Source organism: Sebastes umbrosus, chromosome 6 (genome assembly GCF_015220745.1).
Source record: "Sebastes umbrosus isolate fSebUmb1 chromosome 6, fSebUmb1.pri, whole genome shotgun sequence".
Classification (NCBI taxonomy): domain Eukaryota; kingdom Metazoa; phylum Chordata; class Actinopteri; order Perciformes; family Sebastidae; genus Sebastes; species Sebastes umbrosus.
Window position 1 is genome coordinate 4,167,319 of NC_051274.1, and position 20,848 is coordinate 4,188,166.

The window sequence follows — 20,848 nt, forward strand, 5'->3', positions numbered from 1 at the left end:
TGAAAGCCTTGTGTTTGTTGGACCTATCCACATACCCTCCCGTGTGACCTTAAAGTGTCTTTTCGCTATTTAAACTACATCACCGTACTCTCGGCACACTTTCTCGGAGCACTTACTGTTGCAGTGAATGGGTTTACATTGTAGTTAATGGAATGCCTGGTGCGTTTCATACCGCTGCCACATGACACTGACTGTGACAAAGCCTCGGTATTTGACGCCCCGGGAATGACAACGGGCTGAAATATCTTCTTAACAGAGCAACAATTTTCAAAATGCTACAAGTTCACACATGACGACAAGTGAAATTAATTATTGAGACCTTGAGTTATTGTGGAAAAAAAAATCTATTTCTAGAGATAAGTTGGGAGTTTTTTTCTGCGTAGTATCTACGTTGCAGCACTCTCCAGATGTCAATCAAACACAGTCTTCATACATGCAGGGTCTTATTATTTGGATTTATTGTCTTCTGTTTAGGCCCTGTCTACAGGTATATATTTTATATTGATACTGATATCTTGATATTTTCCTTTACCTTTTTTGCCTCTTGTCCACATGCAAAATTTTGGGTCACAAAAAACGGATATTTTTGACAACACCTTCTAAGGTGCAGATTTTAAAAACTCTGGTTACTTTGTATCTGTGTGGACGTGTAAAACAGAGCATCTGGGAAACGATGACGTCCTCTCCTCATGTCTCGCATGCACATTGTTGCTTTGTGTAATGAGCATGTGCCAGAAACAACAACAAAGTTGGCGGACTACCGGCTTTTTTGACGTTTTCTTAGCAATGCTCAGACTACTTACTACTTTACATTTGAAAAATGTTCCATTCACAGGAGGCCAGAGCAGGGAACACATTAAACATGTCGAGGCCGAATGGACATTAAACCTGAATGTCCTTCTTTTTGTCATTTATGCATGTAAAGAGACAGTTGATGACAGCAGTGATGACGTGATGTCATGCAGTTGGACAAGGAATCAGCCCCCCCACCAACAACAACCGTTATCGAACTGACTGTAATGAAGCTGAAGGAAACGAAATGGGAAGGGTGGTAACAAAAATCCTCGACCCTTAACTTGTGATGTCTCGTTTTTGCGTTCGAGTGTGGACGGAGATATTTTGTGGACGGGGAAAATATCTTTTTTTTAAATATCTGTATACGTGTAGACAGGGGCTTAGTCTGAGGTCCCGCTCACAGTCTTTCCATCCTTTCTTCCAAACACATCAGCAATGTATAAACCCATTTCTTCCCTTGCTCATGACAGACCTGTTGGACATCAAGAGTTCAGAACAGCAAATGTTAAATATCTGTAGGTTGAATAACTAGCCCGTAGGGATCAGTGATTAGTTTAAATCATGCAAGCTCACTTACTTTCTGTTATTTTCTAAAGCGCATCCAGACATGCACCCACACAGTCACAATTTAGCACTGCATTTTATTCAGCTGTGACAGAGAGGAAGCAGCCGTGGAGTGGACGTGACTCTGTCTGCTGCCCTGATTCTGCAGCGCTATCATCTTATTTCCCCTGCTGGTCGTCATTTATTGGAGCTTCATAAAGACGGAATGAGCGAGGCAGTATTAACCTCCCGCCTCCTCCGAGAAGACCAAAGTCCACTCTCTCTCTCTCTCTCTCTCTCAAAGTCTACACTTCTCCCTTCTCTGCCCTTCTTACCTCTTGTTGCTTTTTCTCTTATCTTTTCTTTTCTTCCCCCCCCCCCGCTGTTATGTTCTCCTCCACTCTGGAGAAACAGAGGAGTCTTATCCCAGTTTAATCTCCAGCTGAGAGTCGGCGGTGTGGGGCCCAAGCCAATGTGACTCTGTCGTTTATTCTGCGTCGGGACATCTTAGAGGACGGCCGAGTGTTTGTGTTGAGAGCGGCCGCCGTGATTGAATTGCCAGAAAAGCCTCTGGGCGCAAAAAAAAAAAGAGGGTAGGAAAATGAAAGAGAGGGAGAGTGATTTCTCACAACAAGCACAATTCAAACATGGTAATCTGATGCCCTGAGATACTTGAAGACATAGCCAGACATACGGGCTGCATGCAGGCCATGGGAGGTGGTGTCTGCTGTCTGTGTGAGAGTGTGTGCAACCCGTAGCTTTATCTAAGCACTGCTGTGCTCTACCTACTGTGACAAGAGCTACAGCAGGGACTCTGAATCATATGCAAGAGGCAAATTAAAGCAGAGGATGGAGAGGAGAAGAAGAGTTGGAGATGAACTCCTGTGGAAACTCACTCTGTCGGCCTCTCTGAAGGACCACAGTAGGTAGAGAGAGGGGGGGAAAGAAAAAAGATGAGAAAGAGAAGTATGGGGGTGGGGGGGGAGAAACTGAGTAGAAATAATTACAAATGCTACAATCTGCCTTCAGTCCATCCTCAGCTTGGAACCTCACCATGCAGAGGAAGAAATGGCCCCACAGGTGGAGGGAAGGATAAAAAAAAAAGGCTCTTAGGATAATAAAGAGAGGTCAATCCCATTCAGAACAAAGACGAGGCGTCTGTGATATCCAGGTCAGATTCTCTCCGGAGGTCTGAATCTCTCCTCTTTATGTTTTCGTAATGGGCTTTTTAATTTGATTGATGGGTTGCCTGTCAAACCGTCTTGTTCCCGAGGGGAGGGCTCGGCACATTTTAAATGTTACATTTTCCAACTGGTAATGGACAGCCGGAGAGACGTGAGGAGAGGACTTGATCTGTTTTCATATCATTTGCTCTCTATGAAGGAAGGATGAAGAGAAATAGCAGTGAACATAAGTGCCGAGATCAAAGCAGCATAGGAAACCGTTTACTCTATAGAGCAGTATATAGAGATTTCAGACACTTCTGAATTATCGCGTTATCGCTTACAGGTGTAGAGTCACACAACGGTATATTTTGCAAAATGCAATGTGTGCTATGTTATCAGAAAGCAGTGTACATGCCATGGAGAAATTTCTTTAATTCCATTGTTGGAATTTTTGAGGGCACTATATAGTGCATGAATTTCAAAATTGTGACACTCAAATAAAGTGGCGGAGGCTAAATGCACTGTGCTATATGGCAAATAGGGTGGACACAGCCTAGTACCGCGTTCACATCATCTGAAAGATTCCCATGTCACGACTTAAAGGTACAGTATGTAGGATTTGGTAACATCTAGTAGTATGGTTGCAGACTGCAACCAACTGAGTACCCCTCCACTTACCATAATAACATACAAGAAAAGAAAACCACTGACAGGTTCAGGCAAAAAAAACACTTAATTTTACTTAATTAGGGTAAGGGAAAATGTTATGGTTGGACTTAAGTAAGTAAAACTAAGCACAACACATATGGAAACAACTACGGAAAACATGTCACAAACATCAACAAAAAACATGACTATCGTCACCTGACAAACGGCACTTTCCACCCACCCACCATAAGTGGTATTTCTTGTTTTTTATACTAAGTCACTAACTCTTACCGTAGCATTTATACGCAGATGCGTGTACATTGCAGTCAATAAAGGATACATCGATACAATTCCCAATACATCAGGAACTCAAGAAAGGCGTACTTATTACACGCTAAATGCCTTGCGCATTATTGTGGCATTTATACGGCTTTTTGTGAGAACAGGCTGCGTCAAGATATTTCACTATAACACCACCAAAGTGATAAGGATTCATCCTCTGTGCACCATGACTGTCTTTACAATGTTTTGTGCCAATCTGTCCTGTAAATGTTAAGATATGTCACTGGATAAGTGAACAAGTTGACCCGCTGGTAGTGCTAGAGGAAAATTCAGGGAAATCTCCAAAGTTATTAGGGTTCATCCTCAGGGGACTACGGGTATCCGTATCAAAGTTTATGCCAATCCATTTGATAATTGTGGAGACATTTCATTAAAAAAACACGAAAATGTCAACCTCATGGTGGTGCTAGATAAAAAGGCAAGGAATCATCAAAGTACTTGGGATTCATCATCTGGGCACCATGAATGTCTTTACAATGTTTTGTGCCAATCTGTCCAGTAAATGTTGAGATATGTCACTGGATAAGTGAACAAGTTGACCCACTGGTAGTGCTAGAGGAAAATTCAGGGAAATCTCAAAAGTTATTAGGGTTCATCCTTTGGGGACTACGGATATCCGTACCAAAGTTTATGCCAATCCATTTGATAATTGTGGAGACATTTCATTAAAAAAACGAAAATGTCAACCTCATGGTGGTGCTAGATAAAAAGGCAAGGAATCATCAAAGTCCTTGGGATTCATCATCTGGGAAACATGAATGCCTTTAAAAAAAAAAAATCAAAAAAAAAATCATGGCAATCATAAAGTAGTTGTCAAGATTTTTCAGTCTGGACCAAAGTGGTGGACTGGCAGACCGGCATTGTCTGCACTAGAGCTTTTTAGACAGCATGGCTAAAAAGAACATGAAAAGAAAGGAAACAGAAAATGTTCCAAAGTACAAGAGAAGACAAGTCTTTTATCACCAATTGAATCTCTACCCAGTGAAGCCCAGTGTTAGACATATTGTATTTTTTGAGATTTATGACGATCTGTTTGGAAAGATTTACAGTGTATGCAAAATCAATGGAACACAGAGATTCTGAAGCACATTTTCTCTCACATCATTACTGCGACATAGCACTCATATCTGACAGTGTCATTTAAGGATTCACTGGTCTGGCACTCACTGGGACAATTTCAGTCTTTTGACATGGGGGGGTGGAGTGGATATGGATGGCTGATTGCACTCTTGAAACTGAGCTTTGCATCTTCCCGGCTCGCTTCAGGAAGGGGTTTCTGACAGTTAAGTCTGCAAAGTAAAGGCTTATTACCATTTTCTTTCTCATCTTTGTCAACGTCCTTATCATTGTGTCAGAAAAGTGGGGAAATCAAACAGAGGCAGTAGTTTTCGCTTTACCAGAATGCATAGAGTACAATAATATTTAAGTCTCATATGTGCTTGCTTTTGATCTTTCAAGTTCTCTTGTATAGTGACGTGCACTTGAGATAAACCGAAAAACTTCTTAAAACTTTCAAATCCACAACTTTGGCTATATAGGGATGGGGAAAGGGGAATGAAAACATCAGACGAGACAGATTTAGCAAAAAACATGTTTAATCTCTCCTTGATGCGTGTCTATTTACACGTAATAAATCTGCAAAATAGGAAAGAGCAGGATATTTACACAGGCGTGAAACAGCCAAAACCTGTCACAGCAGCTTCAAGTCTGAAACTCTTAAAAAGGTATCAGAATTCATAAAGTATTAAAACTCTTTAAGATATTTTTTTTTCTTTCTACCTCTCTCTTCTTTAATCTGTGTGAAGGTTTTTTTTACGTCCTATGCTCCTTCTCTGAAATGTACTTTAATCAAAGTGAACTCAGCAGGTGAGGAAGCTGGAGAGAACTGGAGGGATGAGAAACTTGCGGAAACTTGAGTGTTGCTGTTGGGGGAGGGTTCAGAAATGGCACATTGCGTATTAAGGTTGTGCGTTGGTGTGTCTACAGTATATGGGTCTGAGGAGGTGCCATATTGGAGGGTGCAGCCCATACTGAAAAATAATAATATTTAGACATGGCTTTCAGAATATATACAAGAAAATGGCGTAGGCTCCTGAATAAATTTGTTTGTTCGTTGAAAAAGAGAAATAGTTTGACATTTTGGAAAATGCCCTTATTCACTTTCTTTCTAAATCTAATGAAATATTCAGTGTCAATCCATATTTGTTGACGTTTAGCCTTTCAAACACAACATTTTTACTGCGGTCAAAAAACCTCCTGCTTGACGCGCCTGTATTAAGCGGGCAGACAAGATCATATTATATTTCTGCATTCGCTTGGCGAAGCCTTTGAGATTTCATCACTTTATTTATGTTGACAGAACTAATCATTTCTATTCATTAAAGAAAGATGATTTAATAAAAAAAAATACTCACTACTTTAATACACTAAATCTACTTATTCAAATTGAGGGAAATAGGTCGGGAACCACTGCCTGACATGAACAAAAATGGGGAGAATAATTACAATACATGATAACAGTTATGTGTCAGAGCTTTTTCTTTACAGTCACAGCATACAGTAGTTCCAGCATGTGACTCTCCTGTTGGTAGGTATATGTTTTCATTATGGACAGAGCCAGGCTAACTCTTTAATTTTTCATGCTAAGCTAGGCTAAACACCTCCTGACATTTGATTGGCATCAAACTTCTCATCTCAGTCTCGGAAAAGCAAATGAGCATATTTCACAAAATATTGCACTATTTTTTATAAGCTCAATACATCTTGAATGACTGACATGTATCTTGAATTTTTTTTAAATATATGGAAAAATACATCATTTTCAGTATGGGAAGACAAGGCACAGTGAACAGTTCTGCGTCGGTCAATCATCGAGAGAATCTCTCCCTCCACCTCTTTCCTCCTCTCACTCCACCCTCCTCCTCCTCCTCCTCCTCCCCTCCTTCATCACTCTATTTTTCTATGTGGAAGTCGAACGCCACAGATGCAACAGAATGGAAAATGAAGCGGCACCATGGCCTTCAAAGCACTTCCTCTGCCTTGCACAAGTCTTTTCATCTTTTACCCCAACAAGTGTTGAAGCAGAAAACAAGAAGCAAAAACTAAGAAACAAAAGCACCAGAGACCAAGTGGGCCTTCTACCGCCATCTTGCTGAACTTTTTTTTCTTCTTCACTAACTAAGCCTCATTACTATTTCCACATCACTAAAATCATCTTCACAAATCTTCATCAAAAGAACAATGGAGCCAGTGAATAGCAGTCAAACATCAATACAGCGGTCCACGTCCTCCGACTGGTTCAGCCATTCATTCAAATTGAACGGAACGTGTTAATGAGTGGAAGTAACATGGCCTCAATTTATCCATTCATCAAGCGTAAATACAAACACTAAATACCTTCAATGAGGGGGTGTTTAAATGACTATAACTAAGTGCTAATTCATTTTGTGGAAGAACTGAAAAGCAGATGGATCGGAGATAATCTCATGTCATGGACTTGTTCTCCTGGTGTGGATGAATAAAGCTTTGGTCAGCCGCCCTGTATGTTGTTTTACCCTGTGTAGATCAGTGGTTCAAGTATTGAAGCACATACAGTACGTTTCATTCTGTCCAGTAAAATATCTACGTATATTTGAAAATCTATAGTTCACTAAAGATATGAAGAAAAAAAAGGAGATGGCTGTAAAATTTCCAAAAGAATTGTGTTAAGTAAGTCTAAGTTTGCCATCCAGTCCTAAAAATGAGTTAGCATTTCAGCACCTCAGGTTCCCTCGTCTGGAAGTCAATGGGTTTTTAGTTAGATGTTTGAAATAAGATCTGTGGTTAACACAAGCTGAAGAGATTTTAACATTTAGTTGTACGATATAAAATACATCAATAAATACCCACTCGCGAATTTTGAAGCCTTTATGCGACTTCAAAAAGGCAGTTGCTAACAAGTGGCTAAATGAGACTACTAAACGTCATCACGCCAACTCGTCCGCATTTATAGCCTTGTTGTGTGTACTCATGCGACCGGGGTGTAGTTCGTTTATAGCCTAACGTTAGCTTTTTACTTCTGGCGATTGCATTCGCACTTACATTTTTTTTTCATTTGTGAAGATTATCTTGCTGAACAAAATGTGTAAGTATCATAAACGTGTGTTTGCCACAGAGCTTATTTTCTGCAATAATCCAAAACCAAATGGAAAAAACCCATTGGCTTTTTGTCGAGGAAACCCAGGGCGATGCTAACTTTCTGGTTGGCCTACAAAAATATGCATCTCTTGAGCACTCTTTTTATTTTCTTCCATGAAGTGGCATGCCCTCTGTCGGCCATGTTGGGGGCCTCAACTCTTGGGCAACAATGGAGAGATGATTTTCCTCCCAACAGTAAGGAATATTGTTCCCTCTTATGCGGATATAGCTGGGAAATATAATTTGATTAATTAAGCAGGATTAAGCTCGGATTCATTTTTAGAATAACATGTTAGCTGGCCAATTGCCTCATCTGAAAGAAGCTAACATCAGCTAACAGCTAACATGTGGCTAGTATAGGGAGACCGAGGGGCCATTGTAACATCTCAAATATCGCCAATCAGAAACGAGACAGAACTATAAAACTCATTATGCACATGGTCTGAGATGATCTGTTTCTGCCTGCCAAAGGACAAACTGATGTCCCATATTTTTCCACCAAAAATTATTTTTGAGGTATGAACGTAATTAATTGTTCAATGGATATTGTTTTTAAATTAAAGAATTGTTTTAACTATATCTATATTCTTGGTAGTTTATTGTGGTCCTTGTTTTTTATATGAAGATATTACTTCTATTGTTAGAATCGCCCCTGCACCTTGGGCAGATATAACATTTGACTTATAGTGTTTCAATCAATATTGTGATTCTAACATTGCTTATAAAAACATGTGATGGCTGTTAACAAGTAGAACACAAATACAAGCTGCCTACGTAAAAATCGTATCCAAATAGCTCAAGAGGTTTTTGAGTAATGATATCAAAACAAAAAAAAAATGTTACAATTGCACCCGGTCTCCCCTACCTAGCATTGACTCATAGTTACATTGTAACATAAAATGATAATTCAGGTTACCTCAATCTCATTCTTATCAAAACGTCACTATTATTTGCCTTCTTAAAAAAAAAAAGCATTTGACTTAGATCGGAAGGATTGCTGCTCCAAGATACAATCCAAAAGGGACTAAGGGGTGAATTCACCACAATGTTTCACCAGTCACACCAAATGCAATAGTCACACTTTCATTTCATACTGTAAAACAGCTGTGACTGAACAATTATCACTTGTGATAAGTCAGTTAGTAGTCCATCTGGTGCTTTGCTCACACACTTTGTCAGCTAGCTGCTGGTCTTACAGTATGTGTTCATGTCATTTGAACAAACACAAGAATGTGATTTTGTCTGTACAACTTTTAGATTATTCCATGTCAATTCAATTATTTTGATTATCATTCTTGACTGTAGATGTTCATTCTTTTGCTTAATAATTTTGCAAATGTGATGGAGCAGCGCAAAATAAAAATGGCTGATTATCCTACTTAGAATTACAATTAAATAAATCTATATGTATGTTTTTTTCTGGATTGGCTTTTTAAAGTTACAATAAAGCCTTGAGCATGTGAATGAGTCATCATAGAATCTGAAATTTCTTTTTACAGATGGATTCTTCATGTGCTTGGAAGTATTTTGGGAGTCTCCCTTTGATCCACTGGATTGTAGGGAAGAGCAGTGCTACCTGCAGTCACAACGCTCTATCGGCAAGACAGAACGACCCAAGACGGTAAGACTGAGTTTGGAAACAAGTGGCGTCTTTCGGTTTCCTCTTCACAAACTGCAGCTCAAACTGTCTTAGTATATATAGGGTCTGGGACAACTCAGAGAGTTATGGTGACTTCTAATGTGAGAGAGACCTACCACGCCTTTCACAACAGCCCTGGCCTGCAAGGTTCCTGATGCATCTGCAAAAGCTCTGTGCTATCTGATCTGGACTGAAGCAGAGGACTCTAGTGTCAGCTGATTAAAGACCTTTCCATTCTGTCGCAGGGAAAAAAAATAATCTGAAGGAAGAGGAAGAAAAAAGAAAATGGTTTTGAGGCATCTGCAACAGTTTCCTTTAAAGTCGTATTGTTCTATAAAAGGTGCATTTGAAGCATTTTAACCAACTTTTTCATCACATTTTTTATATCTATTTGCTTTCAAACCAAACAGGGCGAGCAGGGATAAGCGGAGTGTTGACCTCATCCATCTGATCTGGTTGTTGATATGCCTGGTCCGGTGCAAACTCTTACAGGATGGTTGACAAAACACAGTATATATTACCCTGGCTTGTTTAACATCTTTCAATTTTTTTTTCTCTATTTTCTAGCCGTTGTTATTAGCCTTGTACCATTTTTACACTCACAGGATAAAAGGAATGTCTTGTTTATGAATGCATTTTTTTGAAGCACTGCAACAAGTTATTGTGGAGCAGCACGTACTGGAAATAAAACATTTTAAGTGTTTTTTTTTTTTTTTACCCCTATAAAACCACAAAACGAAAGAAAAAGAGAAAGGCCTTCAGCTGGTACAAAAACACTTACAGAAATCAAGCTACATTTCATCATCTTTTTCATAAACCACATTCACATTTTTGCTTTTACCGTCTTTACTGCAGACTTAGAAAACAAGCCAAAAATGAGACAATACTGTTTCGCCTTCCTCTGCACACCTAAACTGGCCTTCATTTTGGAGGGCTCACTTCATAAAATTTTTTCAGACAAGAGGAGAATTCTAGAAAACGAGAAGAAGTTGTAGAGCGACGGTTCAACTGTTCAAATGACTAGTGCCTAGGGGCCTCTATAATTGCTGCTACCACAGCGCGCGAGGCTGGCTTCAACAGGAATGAACTTTGTGTCATCTAAATCAGCTGACCAGGCCTCGATGTATTTGGTTTCTCTAAAACAAACACAAAAAGCACTGTAGGTCGGTTGGCTCGCAGACATCGCTTGTCTTTTTACCACCTTTAGAGCCAAAGATCACACAACGGTCCCAAGACCTCATGAAATATAGAAAGTGTCTGTGTATATAAACCCCTTTTCTGTTAGCAAACATGATGACGTATTTTGTGGGTGGAGCGTTAAGTGGAGGCAGAATGATTCTCTGAACACTTTAATTGACGCTGGCTAGCAAGTATTGTTGGCTTGTTTTATTAACAATGGCTGAAGAAAATACTATTTTCTCTCAAAATGTACCGTCACTCACTCTCCAGGATCACGAGTGTTAATTGAGAACGTTAACATTAACCAAGCCGACCCCTACGCCGCTGGCAGACTACTTCAGGAGGAGTAGACGGCTGGCTAACGTTAGTTAGCTAGCTAGATTGTCTGTCTCCAGAACTGGCTAGTTAGCTAGCTAACGGCTGCTCTCCTCCCAGCGAAGTAGTCTCCTTGCGGTGAGGAGCGAGGCAGAGTGACCGTGACCCAGCGCTGTCCGCTGTTGGGCTCATTTTCTGTAGCATGGTGGAATTAGCAAGGTAGCTAGCTAACTAGCCAGTCGCTAAATGAGTAAACACTCTTCAATCCACACACTCTTGTCACAGCGTAGGAAAGCACAGTGCTATCAAGAGATGAGAGACAACTTTGTTCAACTCATTTTCAAGTAGCCAGCCGTATGACCAGCGGGCTGGTGGCCAACGGCAGCGCTGTAAAGATAAATTGAGGGCGTATAAATCTTTGGATGCCTATAATTAACTATCCTTCAGTAAAGTCAGTCTAAAAGAGAGTTATCGGCAAAGCTTTTCAGAGATGGAGAGAAAGGGCTCACGGCTGCAGTTAGCAGAAGGATAAATACGTTTCTCCGATATTGTAGCCTGTTAGAGCATCGAATCACAGTTTGTCATCTCAAATGTATGTGATATCTGGATTCTGGCACCCAACAACACAGCAAGATGACATTTCCGATGTGTAACTTTAGCCCACTGCTAGTGTTTGCCTCCAGTCTTTCCTTTGTTTTGCCTCCAGCTAACACTGTAATCATGACGATGACACAAAAGGGGTCTATATATACAAGTATATATTTGCCATTACCTATTTTTAAACTCTCACTTTCAGTCACTAAGCATGACAACATTTTCATCATAGCACAATTCATCTAACGAAAAGAAGTCGCTTTGCACTAAACAACATTCAAAGTAAAACATGGCACAGGACGACTTTTTCCTTGTGTTTTCATAATTTTTCATCTTGGAAATATCAAATCCTCTTCTCAGACTTATCTTTTGTACATTAAAATGGAAAACATTTTTTTTTTCAAATTTTCATTTGTCTTAAAAACAAAAGGTTTGTATTTATATATCTATATATCTATATATTCATATATCCTCTTCTCTCTTTTGATTTAGCTTTGTTGTGCAAATTCAGCAGTAACACAAGTGGCACAGCACTGGGGAGAGTAGGCAGTTGAAGGGAAAGAAAAATGCAATAACAAATCAAATGCAGAGTTATGAAACTGAGAGTGTCCTTTGTCAGACTACAGTGGAGTTCTTGATGATGGAGAGTCGGTACTGGAGGAAGAGTTTCCCTGCAATAGTCCTTCCTCCTGGTTGTCAGGCAGTGGCGGCAGCCTGCGTGTTGCCAAGCAACAACACCCTGCTGTAGTGTCTTTGAGCAACACATTGAATCCATACCAGCTCCGTGGCTGCTGCTCTGTAGCTGTCCCTGACCTCTGACCTCCCTGTGGAGGGCGGCAACAGAAAAGAGAAAATTCCTTACAGGGATCAAGTATCGCAATAATATATCCTGGATTTTTATTGGCTCACAGTCTGAACCGTTGCCGTGGCTGTGGAGAGCTACTAGCTGGTGGCTTTGACCTTTCCAGTAGCATTTCAGCTCTGTATCCAGCTAGATGAGTTTTTGGTCACCAGTGTGCATGTGCCGGTCCTGATTGTGGCCAAAGTACCCAACTGCTGCACCCGTAGGACTCTAGGATGTGATGAGGGCCTTGATGAAAATAAAACGCTCTTCTGAGCTCAGGTCTGTATCGGCTGAAGCTGAGGGGGTGCGCTTGATTTGGTTGTTCGGGGGCTGGGTTGGTGGCTCAGAGAAAAAAAACAAAAGCCAACCCGGCCAACGGGGCCTCAGTTCCAAACTCTGCTGTCTCTCCAGTGTGCTGCTGCTGCTGGGTGCTTGTGTCCTTGCAGTCTTTTCCCGCTGTTTGTTGTTCGTGAGGGTGATAACGACAGACTTCAAACGTCGAGGGCCAAAATGTCACGGGCGTCAAAGGTTGTCAGGGAAGGCGTGTTGGTTGGCCAGTTCTCCCCTAGCCGAGGCGTGCGACTGGCCGGTCCTCAGCTAGCCAGTGCCATGGTGTCGATGACCTGCTCCAATTTGCCGCGTAGCCGCTGTCTGCGCGACTGCTCGTCCTTCTGTAACGCCGACAGGATCTGGACAGAAAATATGGAAGATTACTCTACGTCATCGCACCTTAAAGCTGCAGTAGGCAGGTTGGAGAAAATATGATTGAACAAAAGTTATTTGTATAAAAACTATATCCTGACAGTGGTGCATGAGACAGGTAATCTGAAAAAAATCATGTGCTTCTGTGTCCTCCGGTGCTCCTTATGGCATCTGCAAGATTTCACAGACCGGAGGAAAAGAACCAATCAGAGCCAAGCTGGAGCCCTGCCGTCTCTGAGCAGCTGTCAATCACTCGCTAACTCCGATCAAACGGTTAAACTAGGCAGCGCCGATCAAATATGAATCAAGATTCTGTTACTGTAATGAAAAAGTTTGTGACCCGGCCGCCATGTTGAGACCAGCTGAGAAAATACCAAGCACCGCCCACCAGCCGGAGCACACCTTCTCATTTTACAGCTAAACAGTACACTACAAGATGTTCCTGAAAACATTTTACGCGAGACATAGGCATTACAGTAACAGAATATTGATTCATATTTGATCAGCGCTCTCTAGTTCGACCGTTTGATCGGAGTTTGCGAGTGATTGACAGCTGCCTCCGTTGAATGAACAGCCAATAGGAATGCTCTCTCTCTGAAATGACCTGTGATTGGCCAAAGTCTCCCGTCACGGGCTAGATTTTGAAAATCCTGAAGACAGAGCCAAGAGGAGGTGCAGATGTCTAGTTTTCTCTCAGAACATTTGTATTACAATATGTGGAAAGGTTATTATGGCATTTTTGCCCAATGATGCCAAAAATATTCTGAAGCTTTAATCACATATTTCACTCCTATAGCATGCAGCAAAACACACCGTGTGCTTCTACTACGCTAAATGTGTTGGTGCTCACACACACCACCTCTTTGGCAGAAAAAAGCGTTCTGATGCTAATTTGAGTTCCCCTGTTAGTGATTACATTTCAAACTGATGCTGACAACATGGACAGGGTTGGCGGGGCAGGCGTGAGGGCAAGCGGGATGTCTGTAATGGCATGTTAGCGGCCACACGGACTGTAAACAGGAGTGTGTGTGTTGGCGTCTTATTAAGTGTGACATGAAAAAAGGGAGGGAGGAGTAAAAAAAACACTGTATTTATGTGTGCATCTGCATCATTCTGGTTGATGTTGTGCATGTGCATTAGCATGTGTATGTGAGCATGTTAAGCACGTCCGCATATATTTATGCCTGTGCGTATCTGTGCTTTTGCGCGTGTAAGGTCGGGGGCATGTGTTAGAGGCGACGGGGACCGTGCAGCTGCCTACATCTGGATAATAGGCTGTAATGAAGGGGAGCAGTTGGTTTGAATGGAGCCAGCTGCAACCAGCCAGCATAACTACTGTAATACTGCTGCTATTGAGGGATGGGGGAGGAGGAAGGAGGGCAGGGGAAGAGGCTGAGGCGGTCTTATCTTTCACCACATAAAAGCACGATAAAGTTGGGGACATATGGATGTGTATAAGGAACCGGAGGAAGGTAAAAGGGATAATAACCAGCATTTCTAAAGCTCACTAATTAACATGTTATATCTTGCTTCTTTAATCCTAAAAAAACAGCATACAACATGATAACATCATCTAACTCTCAGCAAGAAAGCAAATAAGTGTATTCTCTAAACTATTCCTTTAACAGATGGAACATGCACACACAAACACATTCTCACTCCCAACTCGTCAAACACCACTGCTTGGTCAGTGCCCCTCGGCATCGGAGACCGACGCACGGGGTACCCCTCTTTGTTAACTTATGGACCGACCAGGGGAGGCGTGTCAATATGCGCTCGTTACATGCATAGTGTCCTTTCAAAATAAACTTGCATTTTCACAGGAAGTTAGGTTTAGGAAACACGACCACTTAATTAGGGTTAGGAAACGGTTGTGGTTGATGTTAGCTTCACTGACTAGTGACTCACATGACTCGCGGGACTGACGATACAAAGACTCACGTGACTCACGGGACTGACAATACTAATGAATTACGGAACTAACGACTCACGTGACTCACGGGGCTGACGATACTAACGACTCACGTAACTACCAACTCATGTGACTCACAGGGCTGACGATACTAACGGCTTACGTAACTGCCGACTCACGTGACTGACTATACTAACGACTCACGTGACTCATGTGACTGACAATACTAACGACTCAAATGACTAGTGAATTACAGGATTCACTGGACTAACGATACTAATGACCCAAGTGACTAGTGACTAATGTCACTCACAGGGCTGACGATACTAACGACTTACGGAACTACCGACTCGCGTGACTCACGGCACTGACGATACTAATGACTCACTTGACTAGTGACTCCTGTGAATCACATGGCTGACAATATCGAGGAGTCTCCTGACTCACGTGACTCATGGGACTGACGATACTAACGACTCACATAACTACAGACTCATGTGACACACAGGGCTGACAATACTAAAGACTCATGTAATTACCGACTCACGTGACTCACGATAATAACGACTCACGTGACTCATGTGACTGACAATACTAACGACTCACGTAACTACCCGTAAACTTCCCGTTGACTCACGGGACTGACGATATCGACGAATCACAAAAACTGACGTGACAAAATGAGATCATCAACGCATTTAGTTTCACACGGGACACGAACACTGGTTTCCTGGTTGAAAGTCTAGCTAGTGCATTCTCACGCTATTAATACTCCGTTACTTGCTCCGACCGTCGAATAACGCCACCGGTGGGTTTGCATTGGAGTTAGTTGAAAGCCCGGTTTGTCTCATACTGACGCTAAAGGGTGCCTCCGTGCGTCGGTTTCCAAACGGCGGTATTTGGCGAGTTGGGAGTGAGAACGGGTTGAACACACACACAATCCTGATGTGTCGAAAATGTTGAGTTTTAATCAACCAGCAGCAGCAGCAGCTGTAGGATACTGTGCATGCAGGTCTCTTCTAATGATGCTCCATTAGCTCCATAATGTGTTAAGCTCATGCCTTAATGTGCATCCTAATGGTGATAATACCTTCCAGCCCGTACCAATGTGGACCAGTTATCAGTGTAATTGATTTAAAATGACCTCATGGTATTAGTCAAAACAAGTAAAGTGACACAGCACACCCTGCTACAAAGTAATTACAACACTCTTTTCCCTTTCCATTTGATTCTATGCCATACCCGGCGGGAGCTCACCTCGTCTTTGTATTTGATAATGTAGGAGTAGATCTCGTGCAGCGCCGACATACTGTTGAACTGGCTGAGGTGCAGGCGGGACTGCTCTGCTAGGTAGGCACTCATGTCCTGATCACTGATGGCTGGCATACGGGAGATATCGGAGTAATACCTGGAGGAGAGGGCAGACAGAGTTTTATATACTCCAACATTTGATTCCATCTACAACTGGACTTACTGGTTGTTTAATATTCTGAATCAAACAGTGGCTGACACAGTTCACATTACCATGTTCAATATTTCGCTGATGTTTCAGTATCTTGCTCAAGGACACTTTGCCTGGGTCAAATGGACATGTGAGGGCCAGGCTGGGTTTGAGCCGTGGTCAGGAGGTATAATAGAAACAAGGTTTAACTGCACCCAATTAACCATCACCTATCAATCCGTATCTCATACTGCCTTGAAATACTCCGTGCCTCAGGACTTGCTGTAGCACATTCATGTAGCTTGAAATAAAGAAATGGACCTTGTACCAGGATAATTGTCTGCTCTACTGTTTTAGCTCCTGAGTGCTGCTGCAACCGAAAGGGAGGGGAGAATGCACAATGGACAAAGGGCCGGCTTAAGGCAAAGCCACGTAGGCGGTAACCTAGGGCACCACCTTCTGGAGGGGGCTAGAGCTGAATGGACATGTCATTTACTTTTAAACTAGCATAGTTGAATCAATTATTTTGTTTTATTATTAGGGCTGGCAAAATTAACGCGTTAACGCAAATTCGTTTTAACGCCACTAATTTCTTTAATGTATTAACGCAACTTGCAATTTTTAGGTTGTAGCGGGCTCCGTATTTTGACATCATATGAAACTAAAAAAACTAATGTATCCATTGGTACCAACCATTGCCATACTAGCTTGTCGCAAAATAACGCTCAAAAGTTAGGCTAAACTTTGGAAAAACTGTCATGTCCATTTTCAAAGCGATCCCTTGACCTCTGACCTCCAGATATGTATATAAAATGGGTTCTATGGGTACCCACGAGTCTCCCCTTTACAGACATGCCCACTTTATGATAATCACAAGGTCAGGTGTTGTCTGTTGGGCTTGAGTTTGTCATGTTATGATTTGAGCATATTTTTTATGCTAAATGCAGTACCTGTGAGGGTTTCTGGACAATATTTGTCATTTTTTGTGTTGTTAATTGATTTCTAATAATAAATATATACATACATTTGCATAACGCAGCATATTTGTCCACACCCATGTTTATAATATAATCTATTGACAGCCCTTTTTAACTTTTATACGTCAGTTTTACCATTGGCAGTTTTATATATAACAGATATTCTCTGTTCTTTCTGTGTATCAGAAATATCCCGTCTCTTTCATCATCTCTTACATCAATGCATGCTGTGGGAGGAGGAGCTGCAATTCACAATACCAAAGCTACTCAGAGACCGTTGGACTCTTCTCCAAAAGCAGAAATGGTGGTATGCATCGGTGATGCATAATGTATCTTGAGTTTAGTTAAACATTCCGGAGCTGAATAAAAGATAAAGGGTGAAACAGAGGACGTTTTTTCAGTGAGCCTCCATTTGCAGAGAGAGGTTGCAACAAATCCGCCTTTCACTTGTGTTTTTTATTTTTTACATTGTTTGTTTCTTTGCAGGTGAAGTGGATTTGAAAATCAAAGACACTTTTTTTTGTTTTTTCGACCTGTATTCACATGGCAAGTTTAAAATGTCGCAGACAGAACTGGTACTAGAGATATTTTCTACACTCTGTGTGCACTGTATTTTATATTCATGGGCCTGGAGCGAGCTGTAATTACAGAACATGATTTCTTTTAAGCTAATTTAATCGAACCGTGTACTCTGAGTCCAGTGAAATGCTTCAAATGCTAGTAGCAAGATAAAGTTCAACCACTTATGTTCTCATAATCTTACAGCTGTTTTTAGCTTAGTAGTTTAGAGGTGTGATTTATCCCAACACTCCACCTCCACCTTTTCTTCATGTTTACAGGATCAAGGCCAGCCCACACTAAAAAGATTCTTCAAATCTGAACATATTGTGAAAATGTGAGAGACCCCACACACGACAACATGTTATGTTAAATGTAACAGTTTTGTTGCTATAGTGTGTGGTGAGCTATGATTTGGCCAAAACAGCACACCACACACTAACAGATTCCATTCATGAACAACAAGAGTCCCGACTCAAAAATATAGAAATCTCGTAAAATCTTTTGCGATCAAACGTGACATGGAGGACGACGGGCAGGAAGAATTAGCGACGTTTTTTTTTTGCACTACTTTATACTGAAAATTTACGAAGAAAAAAGAAAAATAATGGATAAAGTCATGGTGACACATTAAATAAACACTCGCGTTGTTGCCACAAATCAACAAGTTGGTCCTCCATTTCTGAGCTCTACCTCACTACTACTTTATGCTTCACGTTTTGCATTAGCTCAAATATTAGCCGCAGCCGCCATGACGGCGATGGTTGTTCTTTCTTCTTCTTCTTGGTTCTCTTGTGGCTATCGTTCTTTCCCACGTGACTGCGTCATCGGCTGTCCTCAGGGTTTCCCAAACACAACAGGAGATCTGATCGTAAATATTGAACTTTTTTAATATTTACGATTTGAAATCAGTGCGGCCAGGAAGGACTTCCTAGCCGATTGGGGATGTAAAAGACACTCTGAACATACCTCACACCACAGGAACATCTGGAAAGGTAATCTTTAGAACCATCAAAAAATCAGGGCTTTGCTGATGATTGTCGAGAGGAGGGAATCAGGCCCAAAATCAGCTTGATTCTTGTGGAGTGCGTACCCGGCATTAGTCAACCTTCCCAGCTTCCAATAACTCACATGGAGCTTGTTCCACTCAGCATTTAGAACTCTGGATATGCTGTTTTTTTCTAGTTTAATATTGATTTGATTGTCAGTTTGTCTGCGTTCTACTTTGCCTTACCTCTCTACCCAGTTCTTGTAGTTGGGGATGTCTTTAGCGTAGAGAAGCTTATTTGAAGGGGAGTCTTTTCCTAGTTTGTGTTCTGACGTTGAACAGGAGTCCATGAAGGTCTGGGCCACCACAGACAGACAGGCGTCCGTGATGCTGTTCTTATGGATGTCAAATACAAACTGGGGGTTCTTGATGACGTTCACCCAGAACCGCAGAGGAAGACTGGAGAGGGAATACAGAACAGACAACACATAAATAAGCGAAACCTGGGAATTCGAAGACCTGTCTGAGTGCTTTGCTTTTGGTTGTTTAAAGTAGCAGTAGGCAGGTTGGAGCAAATATGATTTAAAAATATATAAATCGGTCACTATATCCTGACAGAAGTGTATGAGACAGGTAATCTGGGAAAAAAATATCATGTGCCTCTGTGTCTTCCGGTGCTCCTAATGGAATCTGCGAGATTTAACAGACCGGAGGAAAACAACCAATCAGAGCCAAGCCAGAGCCTTGCCGTCTCGCGAACAATGATCAAACGGTCAAACTAGGCAGTGTTGATCAAATAGAATCAATATTCTGTTACAGTAATGCCTATTTCTCACATAAAATGTCTTCAGAATCATCTTGTAGTGTACTGTTTAGCTGTAAAATGAAAAAGTTTGTGACCTGGCAGCAATGTTGAGAACAGCTGAGGAAATACCAATCACCGCCCACCAGCAGGAACAAAATTTCTCATTTTACAGCTATGCACTTCAAGATGTTTCTGAAAACATTTGAGATGAGAAATTGGCATTACAGTAACAGCGCAAGTGATTGACAGCTGCTTCCGTTGAATGAACAGCCAATAGGAACGCTCTCTCTCCGAAATGACCTGTGATTGGTCAAAGTCTCCCGTCACGGGCTAGATTTTCTAAAGCCTAAAAACAGAGCCACGAGGAGGTGCAGAGGTCTAGTTTTCTCTCAGAACACTTGAATTACAATATGCTGAAAAGTTATTAGTGATTTTTTGCCCAATGATGCCAAAAATATTCTGCCTACTGCCACTTTAATTTACTATTGTTGATATAGTAAAGTACACTTTGTTTGTATTTAAGTGTGTTTTTTGTAATGGTTTATATTGTCTACTTAATAATACTGGCCCTCAGGCAGTGTAGAAGGTAACTGATAAAAAAATGTAATTGGTCATTACTTTGTTTGTAAAGAAAAAAGTTCACCTAAATTCTGTGCAAATATAACAAAACATCTTCATGAGATAAATGCAAATAGATAATTTAATTAAAAAAAGATTGCAATACCAGTCTGAAGATGTTATGAAATCATCCAGTAAATTATGATCCGACACAACGGTTATTCTAATTCGTTATGCAATTTGCAGACCTGCATTTATTGATTTAATATAATACTTTAGTATGCAGTGTTGTTCACAGAGATATTTACTTTTTCAGACATTTGCAGATGGGATAACACTATGTCCTGTTACATAACACACTCATGTACAGGTCCACTTGAATACACATTGATATGCATCAGTAATTACACTGCCCCCAGGAACACAGTGGTTTTAGGTTAGCAACAACAGTTGGAACTGCAGGTCACATGATGTCATCTGGCTACATCTATTACAAAAGAAACAAATGGAAAACTATCAAAAGTATAAAAACGTATTCTACTCTATTCTTAAACTTTAACAATTTGGACTATTGGCTGCAAATAAAACGCTTCATTACGAATTAATCTTTTTTTTTTTCTTGAACAATCGATTTCTTGTTAGTTCAATAAAATGTCAGACAATAGT

The 20,848-nt window shown here is 41.1% G+C and overlaps 1 protein-coding gene across 1 annotated transcript in view; it reads right to left on the reverse strand.

Moving 5' to 3' along the window:
- Nucleotides 1–9,618: 9,618 nt before the first annotated feature.
- The window catches only part of LOC119490163 (plexin-A1-like), a 361,229-nt gene continuing 349,999 nt past the window's right edge, over nt 9,619–20,848 (reverse strand). Inside the window, 3 exon segments of the mRNA XM_037773385.1 lie at nt 9,619–12,930; nt 16,113–16,263; nt 19,066–19,278. Coding sequence (XP_037629313.1) covers nt 12,835–12,930; nt 16,113–16,263; nt 19,066–19,278 — 460 coding nt within the window. The 3' untranslated portion in view covers nt 9,619–12,834.